This window comes from Aplysia californica, unplaced genomic scaffold (genome assembly GCF_000002075.1).
Source record: "Aplysia californica isolate F4 #8 unplaced genomic scaffold, AplCal3.0 scaffold00070, whole genome shotgun sequence".
NCBI classification, from domain to species: Eukaryota; Metazoa; Mollusca; class Gastropoda; order Aplysiida; family Aplysiidae; genus Aplysia; species Aplysia californica.
Genome location: NW_004797340.1, coordinates 1172059 through 1187404, shown reverse-complemented (window position 1 = coordinate 1187404; position 15346 = coordinate 1172059). Strand labels below are relative to the sequence as shown.

At 39.8% G+C, this 15346-nt stretch overlaps 1 protein-coding gene across 2 annotated transcripts; it reads left to right on the top strand.

Moving 5' to 3' along the window:
* The first annotated feature begins 4772 nt into the window (after nucleotides 1-4772).
* On the top strand, nucleotides 4773-15103 carry LOC101847642 (uncharacterized protein YwbO). 2 transcript variants are annotated; one of them, XM_005093829.3, is made up of 6 exons: nucleotides 4773-4940; nucleotides 9580-9751; nucleotides 11489-11755; nucleotides 12445-12604; nucleotides 13981-14143; nucleotides 14792-15103. In XM_005093829.3, exons 3-6 carry the CDS (start codon nucleotides 11529-11531, stop codon nucleotides 14887-14889), a joined length of 648 nt encoding a protein of 215 aa, XP_005093886.1. In that variant the 5' UTR covers nucleotides 4773-4940; nucleotides 9580-9751; nucleotides 11489-11528; the 3' UTR covers nucleotides 14890-15103. The 2 variants fall into 2 exon arrangements, with proteins under 2 accessions (XP_005093886.1, XP_005093887.1); XM_005093830.3 differs by lacking the exon at nucleotides 4773-4940 and adding an exon at nucleotides 4956-5064.
* Nucleotides 15104-15346: the final 243 nt, after the last annotated feature.

Here is a 15346-nt window from a genome sequence, read left to right as displayed (position 1 = left end):
TGTAGTTGTTGTTGCGTTGTTTTGTGATTTTTTGCCAGGTGATGTACTGGGGGGTGTATGTAGTCTTTGTTTTCATCTACTTAATTGAAACGAGACTATATAAAGGGCTGAAGATCTAGTATACTTATGCTTGTACTTACATCCTGCCATGACCAGAGTTCTTTTCCATCCTCTTTGATTCAACCCCAGCCATCCATTGTATTAGACAGGATTTCATGGACTGTGAAGTTTTTGTCTCCTTGAATGGAGTGCATATCATGCCACCTTAACAATCAGTTTGATTCGAAAGAGGTGTAAAATTGTTCTCATTATTTATATATTTTGTCCCTTCATTAGGTTTCAAGTCTTTGATTATGGGGTGTTTTAATGATTTTGAGGTTATTTTCATGTAAGCAGTCCTTATTTGTAAGGCCAGAAATGTATACACCATCTTAGAAGTGCAAAAAACAATCCATGTTGATCAAAACTGGCTGTTAATTTCTTTAACATAGATTTTAATAAACATAAGGTACGCCACAGTGTACTATATAATTTTTTATCAGTAAACAAATTAATACAAGTTAAGCCTTACTACTTCCGCACCTGCACACATTCACGAGTTCCTTCCAAACCAACATCCATCCAAAGGCTGTAGAACATAATCAATACCACAATTTGGGAGGTTTTTTTCTATGTGTGTCAACACTTTGGATAATAGTCGGAAGGGAAGATTGACAAAGTTGTTTTCTAATGTCCAATTGTCCTGAAAAAGTGCATTCACCCTTTCTGTTTCCGGGTGACATCAAATCAGAGGTGTAAGGTCCCCGACCCCGCTGGAATCTATACTGGCGGCCACCACTAGAACGAAATTGTTGGAATCTGCGACTGCCTGGGCGGTGGTACCCACAGTTAGCGACCAACCGGTCTCTAGCTGCTGCCAGGTCCGCTGCAATTCTCAGGTTGTTCAATGAAGAATTATTGAAGGCAGACGAGTGATTCTTGGAGGACCGGTACAGTCTGGATGTCTCGTCATCAAATGTATTTTTTACGACCAGGGCGGGCTGCATACTCTGCCTGAAGAAATTGTTGTTGTGCTGGTAACACAGTGTAGAATGCCCTCCTATCCTCCTCTGTGGGGGAAAAGAATCCATTATCGTCTCTTTGACGTGTAGACAGAACTGAAAGATGACGTAGTGCAGTCTCGGCGTAGCGAGCCATTTTTTATATTATTTTGAGAGTAGGCTTTGCCCCTTGTTAAATCCCGAAGGATGACTCTTTCAATTTTAAATGAGGGGGCATAGTTACTTTCAACAAACTGTCTCTCAAACCTTCAAACTCCCTCTGTACATCAGTCTGAATACCACGATTGGAGGCACCCATTTTTTGATAGTCTGTGGGACCGTCTTCATGGCTAGATCTAGCATCGGGTAAGACTTGTTCAACCGCCAGTTGATCGTTGACAGATTTACCTACTACAATCTTCCCCCCGGGGCAATGCCACTGACTGAAGTGTCTTTAGGCCATTTCCAAAGGGGTGACATTTCTCATTCAAGCATAGTAGAATTGTAAATGGGCTGACTCATGTCACGCTCATAACTGTGCCTGATCTACAACAGGGAACTGCTGTTTTTTCTTTCCTGATCCTTACTATTGTCATTTTCCTTTACTTATTTTGTATGTTTGTCACTCTCTTGTGACCTTCTATTTTGGGGTGCCTTGATAGTCGAAGCAGACCTTGTGCTGTTGAAGCTAGAGAGGTGAGCAGTCTAAGTCTGATTCCCTGTAAAGACTTCTCTGTTGACACCCACCCCTTGGCGCTCATATGACCTTATGCAGTTGCGAGCGCTGTAAAACCCTCTACTATAAAAAAAAAAAAAAGATTTACCTTCTGGAATTACCTTTTCTTCTATCAATTTAAGTCTGTCATCTATTGATTTGATAGGACAATTTCTCTTCACTCTTCGTTGTTCATTTGGCTAAATAACATCTTTAAAACAATATTTGAAGAAAAATTATATCTGCTGTGAATCGACAAACAGCCACTCGTGAAAGTGCACAAAGCGGAAGATGAGCATTCATACATGACATAAACAGGATAAGTACTGGGAATGATAATTCCGTACACATTGGCGTAACCAGAATGTTCAGAAGTTTTAAAAAGTTCTTTTCTTTTCATTCTTTTGAGTATTCCAGTACTACTGGCCATCCTTTGTTGGGTTGTTGTTTGTTTGGCTCCCCCCAGCCCTAATTTTTGCTTATATTGTCAGAGTCTACTGGTGCTATGGTTCTGTCATTCTTCTGAGCACGTGTTCATTAAATATAACCCGGTACAATATTGTACTGGTATTACTTTTGGACGCATTGAGGTACCATATTTCTCAGGACATTTGAAGACCAGGATGAAAAAAGACTTGAGTGGAAGACCGTTTTCATAAAAGAGCACAATAGAAAGAAAATCATAGAACAGTGTATATATTGAACTTTTGAAATGTATGTTATGGCCAGAAAATGTAACTGGTAGGCTTTGGTCTTTTACAATTTTTATTTAGTATTTTGTTTTCTTTCTCTAATGTAAAAAACTCAATTTAGGAGAAAAAGCTGTTTTTCTTTCCTTTTGATAGACAATATCAATTTGAACAGTTTTATCGAAACAGACTTTTAAATCTGAAGTCTCGTCTTTTGGATAATCTTCTAATGTTGAATTGAATGTCAAACCCACCTCACCATGTGACATTTATCAGAGTCAAAGAGACTGCAGTTTTACCGCACCCAAAGATTTTTTACACTATATTTTGTCAGATTGATACTGTTTGAGTGCATGCAGTCCTCAGTCTGCACTGTATGATTCCTAGGAAGCTCCAGGAGTGTTTTAGTGTCTGCTGAGGTAGTAATATATTACATTGTAAAGCGCATAGAACGGGGATGTGTGCTATACATATGCTATTTTTTATTATAATTATTATTTGAAATAGGACTTATATTATCTATATATCTCTACCCATATGACTATGATGAGCAAGGCGTCAACATACATGTATTTGGCAATGAAAATCCTGTGTTTTATTTTTCTTTACCACATACTTTTGAAGTTCATGTGTTGTCTTGCCCTTATGCAGTGCTTTTTTATCCCCCAAAAAAATCAGCTTCTGACACAAATATGATTTGTTGTACGCCTTTCCTGTTGGAAAGTGACAAGAGGACCAGTTGATTCTCCTGGTTGTATGGGCGTCTTCTTCTGTGTCCTATTGACGTCACAATGGACTCACAATTCTCTTCACTGGCCTCTTTGAAATACCCGTTAGGTGCTTTCCTGTCCTATTCAGGAGACCCAGGTTCGATTCCAGAGTTGGGAGAACATTTTTTTTAGTTTCTCTGTCTTTCTGGTGGGACGTTGAACCGCTCTCAGCCTGGATCGGCCCTGACAGTGTCAAAAGCCCGCCTCCTAAATGATCTAAATTGTGTCATTAGGGGATAGACAAACACCTACAATTTATAAAATCAAACCAATTAGCTCAGTTTATATGTTTGTATCATGCTGGTCTATGATGTACACATGGCCATTACATTTTAATCCATAATAGGCCTACCCAAGATGGGAAATTATTTTATAGATTTTTTCTTGAACTTCAAGGAGTTTTCTAGGGTCTCCTTCCCTCCCATTTGGCTCGGTCCTGTCACTGTCGGGGATTGATGGAACTCTTTAGGTTCGTCCTATTAAAGCTTTCTTCTTTGATTATTTTCTTTTTTAAATTGTTCTCTGCTTTTATTTAGACATAACGATTTTGATTATTTCACTTAATTTCAGTCTGTGGGAATGTGTTTTGGGAGGCCATTTTTAAGATTTTCCGGTTTTGGGATTAATTTGTCCTTTGTTTAAATATTATCACATTATTATATTTCTCTCTGATCTCGTATTTTGCTCAACGCCTTTGTTTTCACACATGAATAAATGAATGCAATTGTACTGTGAAATCCCCCCTTGTATGTGATTTGTCGAAAGATTATGATGGGAAATGGGAACGTGGGTGGTTGGCAGGTATTCTGGTGTGGTTTGCTCCTGACTTTACGTTGCTCTCTCTCTAGCTCTTTCGATCTCTCCCTTTCAGGTAACACACACACACACACACACACACACACACACACACACACACACACACACACACACACACACACACACACACACACACTTGTGTGTGTGTGTATACATCATGTATTTATAGGCGTATGTATGTTCGTGGGCTTCTGTGTGTATTCGGATGATTGTGTTTTTGTTGCTGTGGGTGTATGTGCGCGCGCACGTGCGCTTGCCTGTGTGTGTGTGTGTGTGTGTGTGTGTGAGAGAGAGAGAGACACAGATTCGAGACAGACAGACAGACAAACAGACAGACACACTGGGACAGGGAGAGAAAGAGAGAGAGAGGAGAGAGAGAGGGGGGGGGGAGAGAAAATTTTTGCCTCGTAAAGTCGGGGCAAAACGAGGCGCCGGCGATACTATATAAATAAAAGTTTGGCAAGCACCTGTGTAGGCCTAAAATACTGTCGAGTCATGCTGATGAATCAGTCTGTGATTCTGGGCCGGGGTAGAATTAATAGGCCGGGTACCAAGATCTGAGCTTTTAGTGTTTCCGAGTATCTCATATTTTTTATCTAAAGGCAAGCCGAACATTATTACAAAAGACAAGTGTAAGGCCTACGTGCATGTCGTAGGTTAGACAGCGAATCGAACACCATTGCAATGTATAATGAAAAAGAAAAAAGTGAAGTGAAAAAGAAACGAATCGGGTCAAAGTACACAATAATATCACATCAAGGGTCAAAGTTGAAAATATAATAACAACTTTGATTTTTCACGTTCAACGATGATGAATCAATTTGCTTAAATTTCTCAGTTGTGAGGCCTACTATTGACTCAGCATTTTCTGAGGTCATTTAACGTAACATAGACTTGCTCTGCCGTGCAGGTGAGTTGACATAATAATTGTACCGCAGTATAAAATGCAAGGCTTCTGCACTGTACCGTCCTGTCAAAGTCCAAAAGCACAGTCACAGCAGAGTAACGTTAGGAGTTAGTCCTGTCTGCTTCTGGTGAGTTAAAGTAGAATCAAATAGAATCTAGATCTAATATTTAAATAATTATAGATATCTACTGCAGTTCAATAAAGTAAAGACAAGACTGTTGCTAATACAGTCAACTCCTTTTGAAGCGAAGTCAGTTGTAGAGATCTTCGGATGTTGCAATCTTCTTCCGTGGAACGGGCACCCATGTAACACAAGCTCTTGAATTTGAATTAAATTGAATTAAAATTGAAACGGTTGACACAGGGCTCCCCTTTTCAGACCGATTTAAGAGGTTCCTTCACCATTTGGTCCTCTGTATTAAGGGGTATTTAAACCCTGGTTTTAGAAACTTAAAGGGTAACACAACAGTCAATTATCTCCTAATTTTATAGAGTAAGAATTTTTGCATGTAAACTTTTAAAAACTTGCATGCACATTCACACAGACACACACAGAGTGACCATTACTATGATTGAATGCTAACGATTTTTAATTAACTTATTGTTGCATTGTAACAGCAAATAATATTGACTACAATTAGAGTTGTGTCCATTTGGAGGGGGGAAGGGTGGTGGTTGAGCCAATCAAAAATAAAATAAAGTTGACAAACAAAAAGGGTCTATTCCGACTGTATTAATACACAAAGAAAATCAGACCTGCCACTGCCAATCTATGAAATCTAAAAGTCAGGATCCCAGTGGGTTGGTGAAAAAAAATTGGGATCAACGACAAATCTCCAAGGTCACTGCCAAACTGACTTTAGAAATTTCCTGAGATATGTGTGTGTGTGTGTGTGTGTGTGTCGCGCGCGCATACGGGTGCCTGTGTGTGTTTTACCATTATTTTTTTTAAAATCCTGAAGTATCACGTCTAGCGCTCCTAGTTTAAGTGTTTTACACGCCCCCACCCTGGATAAGTCCCGAAAGATGCTTCAGCCAGTGTGCATGAACTTAAATTGACCCCGTCAACAGTCCCCGACACACGCAGAACTCACTTCGGTGGGAGTCATGTCACGTTTTACTGATAGGTCTTGATGACGGGCATGACTAATCAGAACTCGGACAAAGCTTGTTTTGAAAGTAACAGCAGAACTACGAATAATACAGTTATCAGGCCATCGTCGGAGAATTGTGAGTTGAATTTAAAAAAAAAGCGAAAATGATCTAGAGCCTAGGTCTTGAGAATGTCCCAAGTCGGAATGCCTAACCAATACTACTTCCATTATACATATGTACTTTTGAAAGAACACGTGTGTTCAATAAAGATCCAACACAACTACTAAACTCGGCATCGACATTTTGGAAAATAGTGCTCCGGTGCTCCGAGTTTCTGCTGACAAAAAGTTTAACGAGTGCTTCCCTTTACAAAAAAAGAAGGCAGAGTAAGATTTTAGAAAAATCCGGCACAACAGACGGAACAAAAAAAAAAATGGGGATACACGCGATCAAAATCGGGAAAATCATGATGCTTGAAATTTGGGGTGGAAAATCTGGATATCCCTATTACTTCGGGATGAGTGGCAGGTTTGGAAAATAAACTAATTTAATTCATTATTCTTCAGAGCCATCCCAGTTTTTCGATGGCGGACTATTCATGTTTACTAGATCTAGTGTGTTAAAGAAGGATGGGGGTAATCTCACGGCAAGGGTAAACTCAAGGCATGACACCGCAAATATAATGCGAGCGACCAGAATGTGGGCGGAGCTTCTTTGCTCAAGCAGGCCGGTGTCGCCGGAAACATCGCGCAGCTGATAAGTAATAAGTAGATTCTTGGTCCACTGCTTCTGACACAGAGTCACAGACAAAAGGTGACTGCGGTGTCATGTGTGTGGATGTGTTATTAAATCATTGACTCGACTTCGGGGTAGAGAAGGGGGAAAATGATGATTGCCAGACGCACACCACCTACGTTTTAAAGCGTATGCAAACCCCCGAAATGAAATTTTATAGAGTAACGCTCACGCACCACCAAAACTTTAAGGGGGTAATCTGTAGAGGTTTAAGGGGTAAAGGGGAGCCCTGGATTGTACCGAGTGCGGCTGCTGTAGTGATGCGTATTCATATCCCGGGCCCATATAGTTTATAGTAAAGATATTTATTATAACAGTTTTAACGATGTTTCTCTCGTGGAGTTTTGACCTAGCATTGATGAACCTGATGATGTTTTGTAATACGCACATTCACACAGTCACAAGGCATAGACTCTTAGCGAGCAAGAACCTTACTGTACAGTAGTCTCCGCCTAAGATCCCGGTGCTCGGGAGCAAGGAAATGCGGGATCTTAGGCGAACCGGGATCTTAACTGACGAACCCAGGGAAGAATCTATGGTGACCCATGCTAAGGCTCACAATCGATAAAATGGTCTCCCTCCACTCTAAAATGAACTGACGTGACCGCTTGGTGGGTTTATGACGTATGGCGAGCAAAGAGTGGTTAACCTTGTGATGGCCTATCACAGTGCATAGTGGGATGAGGCGCGTCATTTTCACTTATTATCCTATCATGAGTCTCAAGATCTACGCTTATCCAGTTGCCCCTCCCCCTTAACTGTCGAAAATTTATAGCTTTCCATCTCTAACCGAGCCCCCCACCAAACCGCCTTTGTCGTTACACACCAATTAAAATTTAGTCTGTCTCGCAAATTTGGGAGTAGAGACAACTTCTGCAATGGTCAGGGAAGAGTTCACAGTCCAATGTGATCCCGCCTGGAGCGAACATGTAGGCCCTACCCACCCAGCGAGTGATGTAAGTTTAGGGGGAGAGTTCAGGTGTGAGTGCGATGATCGGGGAAAACAAACGTGTCGGTCAGTTCACACCCCGGTGTGATCCCGTCTTGGGCAAACATTTATCGCTTCATCGAGTTTTACAACGTGTATGTAATCACATTCACGATAGTGGTTGATCTTTGACGCGACGGACAGTTTATTGATCTCAACTTTTCACTCTTGGTTGATCGGCTGTCCCGCCCGGGTTTTTGTTCCGCAAATTATGATCTGAAATGCGGGAACTTAGCCGAAGGTAGACCTTCAGAGTGAATCAGAGCGGGGTCTTAGGGGTTACTTTTGTATAGTAAAAATTATGTTTTCTTAAAACAGCGGGATCTTAAGCGAACCGGGATCTTAAGCGAACCGGGATCGTAAGCGGTGGGATCTTAGGCGGAGACTACTGTATAACCTTCTTATTAGGGATCAATCTCCCGCATGATACTTTTGATAACCTTATTACATGATAAGTGCCCCAATATTAACTCTACAGTGAGGTGGAGTATTGGGATTATTTTCTTTGATTTTTTCTTTCAACGGCTGTTGCGAACTTTGGATCTAGCGATCCTTTCTCTGGTCCCCCAACAACATCTGTAAGCATAGTCAACTGTACTATTAGATCTAGTATTACTATTAGTCTTAGCAGCAAAATTTTTTCATCTCAGTTTCTCGTGATCTAGATTCTAGATGTTGGCGATCATCTGTCGAAAGAAAGTGAAATTTTAAAAAGTTAATTTTGGTTTGAGTGATTTGCTCTCTCTAAAGTCTAGACTAGATCTCGATCTAGAAAAATCTAACTTGTTATAACCATGAGGACTTCGCTTGGAAGGTTGTAGTCTAATGTAATTTGAATATTTATTATAGGTTATTCACAATTATTAGAACAACTCCCATGGCTATTTGGACTCAAACTCCAGTGCGTGTTACTTTGAATAACTGACTTTTTGTCCTCTTTGGAAGAACTGGACTTCCAATTGATGAAGGATTTTTTCTTTCTCGTCAAATAAAGTAAGCGGGTTTAGACTACCACAATCCTTGTTCTGAAACCTTTTTTTTTTTTCTTCAAATTTTGCCTTATCGATTTTAAACTACCAAGGGATCCTTTACATGGGTAACTTGCACAGTAGACCTACAAGACTTTTTGCCCTTGTCCGAGAAGCCTCGGTGAAGATCTTTCCTTCCACAAGATCAGGGGTGTGGCTGAAAGACAGTACTTAGTAAGACAAGGAGTAGCAGTAGAAAGGCTGCAGAAAGAGTTAAGAGCCCAGAGAAGGGGAGCAAAGGAGGTGAGGGGGGTGGGGGCAGAAAGTGGAGACGAAAGCAGACAACAGAATAATGCTAGAGAGCAGGAAAGGAGATGAAAGGAGGCAAATTTAGAGAAGAAAATTTTTCGGTCACCACCCTGATTCGAACCCGGGACCTTTGAATGAGAGGCCTTAATCTCTTGGCCACAAGAGCCCCCCCTCTGAAATGTCGATTTTCAATTTTTTTTCACTGCCTTGAGCTCAGATTACCGTTTCCCTGTTTGCCTTGGCTGTGTAGTGTTTCAGATTTTGCGACTGTTGTGCATTTTTGACGTCACTAATACTTTTCTTAATTTGTGTCCAACATTTGGGCCAGATCGTAGAAACCAGGGAAGGTTGAATTGCCGGTCCGCTTCAGATCCAGTACACGCATTTGAGTTTGAGTCCGAATAGCAAAGGGAGGCTATTCAGACTCGAGTCCCGAGTAGCCGCTGCCTAATTAGAAACTCACTATATGAAAACTTTCCGTTTACAGTTTCAAGATCGAGACTCCAAGACTAAGACGCTTAGAACAGCCTAAGTTCTGAAGTTTCTACATAATTTGCTTGTTGAAGTTATTGTTGGCTTTGGACTTGGATTCAAGGCCACATCTCTGCTCTGTGTAGGCCTACTCTACAACAGCCCAAACTGAATTTCCTTAGAACCAAGTAAGTACAGGCCCTATTTAGGTTGAGTGCTCTAGTATTGTGTAGTTAAACTTGCCATGACTATATACGCGTTCTATTATTGACAAAAACCTGTTCATGATGGCCATTGTCATGATTGATAAAATTATTATATTATGTCAGCCCCTGATGCCATGGCGAAGCCATCGTTATTCGCTCACCTGGCGTTATTGTTAGTCCTTCAGTGAATGAACCTGTCATGTTGCGTCCATCACACTGTTTGGCCAAGCTGACCATTCGGCAATTAATTTGTGTCACGGTGTTTTCGGCAATTAATTTGTGTCTCGACGCGGTAGAATCAGGCTCTGGTAAATTTTTGGGCATATATATGGAGTTATTGGTATCATCTTAAAGGCTGTTCATTTATTTACCTTGCATTTGATTAAAAAAATAACCATTCATCTTGAATTTTGAAGTTGAGACTTAAATTTACAATTGAAGGAGTGGTGTTGCCTGGTTTCAGAGGTAAAATTAGCGAGAAAAAGTTGATTTCAATAGCTCAAGAGTCTTTGGAAACTGCAGATTTATATTTTTTGCACCTTTAATCAACATTTTTCCATAAAATCCACTCTAGAATGTTTTTGATCTTGATGTAGATCTATGAATAAAATGGAATGGATCAATATGAAAGAATGAAGTATAGTAAAACACCTGTTTTAAACTTCTCCGCTTAAAACATACTCCCTGTCGAACATTCACTAGAGCTCTAAAAAAGTCCTGAGTCAATTTTAGTACTTCAACTCTTTGAAAGCTATGTCTAAATTGTAGGCCTAGTACTTCTGCGTAAAACATATTTTTTACCTTTCCCTTTACTTTTCAAGGGATTTTAGTGATTAAAAGTTTGTTTGCAACATTTTGTACATTGTGAGAGTAAAGAAAAGTACTAAAAAGCGATAGTTATACCATTACTATACTCAGGAGTTTTTCAGATGGTATTTTAAAAAAAAATTATAAATCTTTTCTAATCTAAACATTGTCGAAATAAACTTATCTGGTGACTGCTTACAGAATATAGGCAACTCATGGTGATTTGATTTTTTTTTAAAACAGATATCATTCCTGTACTGATATTTTTTAAAACACACATATGACTATTTTCCCATTATCATTGCCTTCAGGAGATAGGCACTGGTCCCTGTTGTGAAGGAGGTTGACTATGATGTTAGAGAAGTTGTCTGTGACGTCACGACATTCTGCTCTCTTCCTTGGTGATAGGAAATATCCTCCTTTGAGTTACCGAATGCTTGATGAGAACTATAGTAATAATAATAGTAATAAAAATAATAATGATAATAATAATAATAGTTATAATAACGATATTGCAATAATAATAATAGAATGATAACAAAGTTGACTGAATTATAGTATATTTATAGCGTCCATTCCATGGGGGCTCTAGGCAATGGACAATGAAACGAAATTTTTAAAATTCTATGGCTAGGACTTAAGACATTGACACATTTCACGCATACTGGCCCATTAACAGATAACAATCCTTCCGGATGCATAAAAACACTTGTAATCTGACACAGAAAGACAATCACTGTAACTGTTGATCACATTTGTTGTTGAAAGAAGAATCAAACTAGTTAGCGCGCGCATGACCTTATGCTGTTGCGAGCGCCGTAAAACTCTTACTAAAAAAATATATATTTAGTGAAATAGCATATTTAAGTAAATGTGTGTTAAGACCAACGTATTTACATCATCCTTTTACAGAGTTTGTGGGCTGCAGCCTGTGAAGAGACTTTTTAGCGCTATGGGTGACGCAGTTGGTCAGAAGCCCGAGGTCAAAGTGGACATTGTGAGCGATGTGATGTGCCCGTGGTGCTGGGTCGGCAAGAGAAAGCTGGAGTCAGCGATGAATGACCTTGCCTCAAAGTACTCGTTCAAAGTGAGATGGGAGCCTTTTCTGCTCCGGCCCGACCACCCCCTTGAAGGGGTTCCCAAAAAGAAGCCCATTGGTGGAGATATGAATGATCCAGGGTAAGGTCTTTGGTCACTGTTTTAGTGTTTAAGGAGAAAGTATTTATAGAGGACTTCATCAGCAAGCTGTTCAACTTTTTTAAAGCCTAAAAAGCAATATTTTTTCAGGAAAGAGCACTGACTGTTTCATTTCTTTAAAAAAATTGTACCAATATAATGTATAGTTCCTTTCTTTTTTTTTTCAACATATAGAACATTATATCTTGTGCACATTCGAGATATACCACAAATTTAAAATGGCAATAAAAAATTGTCAAACTTTTGAACTCAGCAGTAAACTACTGGCTGATGATATAAAAATGCCAGGGTCTCTCCAAAATCAACGTTTCAATCAAACCTTACAATTAGCCTCTTCAGCTAGTCTCCTTCTATTAAATACAAGAAATGTGTCTTTATATCATTTTGTCAGAGTTTGTTTAAATCAAGATCCTTTGTCTTTCATATTTCCGACCATCAATTATGCATGGGTGCTGTTTTAGCCCCTGTAATTTGGGCAGAGGGGACATGTGAAGAGAGGGGAGGGATTGATTAATAAAGTGAATTAGTATTACTCTGTGACTTTACCTGTTACTGCCATTTAAAAAAGATTAAGCCAATATGTTATTCCCTAAAACTTTCAAAATCTTGGAGCTGAAGGGAGTACGTTATATGAAGGTTTTACTCTATTGTCACAATGTCCACCTTTCCAGGACTGTTCATTTGAAGCGTGCTGGTGAAGGGGTGGGCATTGACTTCACCTACAAGGCACCCATCTACCCCAACACCGTGCAGTCCCACGTTCTGCTGGAATTTGCGGCTCATAAGGATGGGGGAGAGAAACAAAACGAAGTGGCAGAGATATTGTTCAAGGTAAGAATAGAGGCATGGAGAAAAGGAGAGGGAGAGAGAAAGAGAGATCGAAATCGAGAGTGAGAGGGAATGGGAGAGGGTGTGTGTGTGTGAGAGAGAGAGAGAGAGAGAGAGAGAGAGAGAGAGAGAGAGAGAGAGAGAGAGAGAGAGAGAGAGAGAGAGAGAGAGAGAGAGAGGGAGGGAGGAGGGAGGTAGAGAGGGTGGGAGAGAGAGGGGGAGAGGAGAGAGAGAGGGGGGGGGGAGGGGAGAGAGAGAGGGGGGGGGAGAGAGAGAGAGAAAGAGAGAGAAAGAGAGAGAGAGAGAGATGAGCAGAGGATGACTTACAAACTAATAAGCTTTGTTTCGGTTTTAAATTTGTTCTGAAAAAGGTTCAAATTTTGTTCATTTGTTCATATTCGATTGAGTTTTTTTTTCATTGTCAGTTTATTTGTTTATTTGGTATTGATATTATGATAATTGTAAAGGAAAATTATATAGCGCCTAATCTCAAGAAGGTTTTTAAAAGTTCTGTACAAAGCAAAATTATCTCTCAACTCAACTGACAAATAAAAAGCCCAGAAAAAGTACATTATGAGACCATAATTTAACAACACACATTCTCTCTCACACACACTCACACACACACACACACACACACACACACACACACACACACACACACACACATACACACACACACACACACACACACGCACACACATACACACACACACACACACACAGAGGGGTGCTCCATTTTGTGGACAAGTTATGGCATCAGTGATGGTCAGATTTTTTAATTTAAAAAAAAAAGAGAGATTAATTCTAGAAATACAGTCAGACTTGCTCTAATGACACTCTGTCCAAGACAGTCACTTGTGCAAATGGTCACTTCTCGTTCCCCCATTTGAATTTTAAAAACCATTTTTATGTACTGTGTAAGATGTCTACCTGTATATGACAACCACTTTTGTTCTTGACAATGGGTGGTCATCTTAGACAATTTCAATTGTATGTAATTATTTCTATAATCCGTAAGTATAATGGTTGAAATGTACTGTAAAAATATTCAAGTTGATTTAAAATGACATCTTGTGATCTATATTACCATGTGATTAACTAACTCACCCTTTGTTTACTGGTGTCTGTAATGTAGCTGTAGGCCCTTAACTGTCATCAGACTGGAGTTCAAGATCTGAGTAGTGAGAACATTTTTATGGAGTATCTCAGTTTTCTGCTGGGATGTTCATTTCCTTTCAGCAGGGTTGGCCCTGACGGGCAGATTCAGAAGCCTGTCTCCTAAATGATTAAAATTGTGTTGATGGAGGTTTAAGAAAACCTACCTGAAAAAAAAATGGTATTTACCCTTTGTCTCTCTCTCTCTCTGTTTTCTCCAGCGCTACTTCACAGACGGAGACTCTCTGACCAAGAGTCAGCTTTTGGAAATTGCGGCAGAGGTTGGGTTCGACACCGCCGAAGTGGAGAAATTCCTGGACGATCCGAGCAATTCTGCTAGCATCAGGAGACAGGCTCAGAACTGGTCCCAGAATGGAGTGCATGGTAAGATTTAGTGGACTTTGAAACTTTTTGCCTGGTTCTGCAACATGTGCAGGTTTTTTGGAGTCCTTTTGAAGACCCTGCCAATTAATGTAATAAAATCAGAGCTCCCTGATTTTTTTTTCCTGTCGAAGAGCCGCGATTGGACTTGCTTAAAGTCTTTTCTTTTGTCTTGAAGTCCGTCTCTGTCGGGTCATTTGTTATGTATTGTAAACATGAACATATACATATTTTTATTTGTGTATTTTAAATATTTGTGCAACTTATGGTAAATGATGTGAATGTACTATTGAGGTCAAACTTCATTTTGGTGTTACACAGTAATAATTTTGTCTTTTCCTCTTTCTTGTTCTGCTTGTTGTCAACCTTCCACTTTTGAGCATGTTGAATACAACGGCTCATGCTGGTCTATAAGCTTGCTACATCAGACAAGACAAGATATCAGCATATAATTTTTAGGTCGAGTTTGCACACCATATGAAATAATCAAGGACATGTATGTTAAATTTGAAGAGTATGGCATAAGTTGAAAAATCTACATATTTGACACGTGTCAATTTTCGTCAGATATCGCCATTCACGTACTGTGAGAAATAACTCATTTTGTCAGCACACCTCACAACTACCTTCATATGTCTTGTCTCCCTCCAGGCGTCCCGTACTTCATCATCAATGGGAAGCCTGCTTTCTCCGGCGCCCAGGACCCCAACACCTTCAAGAAAGTCATCGAGAAACTGGCCTCGGCGTGATTTTGTCAACAGAAAGTCAGCACTGTAGGACCTACAGTATGTGAATGATGAGTTGGGATTCCTCCACTATGCTTGTGGTATTTTATTGCACAAAGGTCCGGAAAGCAACATTTTTTATTTAAGTAAGCATTTTACGGCACCTGCAACACTTTTAGGTCATAAAAGTTCCAAAGATTAGAGATGCTACAATAGAGCAAAAAATGCACCCAAAAAAGGAGGAGAAATAATGGTGATAGATTAAATTATAGGAAAGAAGGAGCAAACCACGCAAGAGCACCTGCCTTCCACTCACAAGCAATGTCTAATTCCTAGAAAAGATCAGATGAAGAATTTTTTGTTATGAACTTGTCGCTCTGTCCACATGTGGCGGCCAAGGGATGCAACCGTAGATTAGTTATTGCAACAGTGTACTGTGTATTTGTTTTAACTTACTTTATAATGATATGTGTGCAAGTTT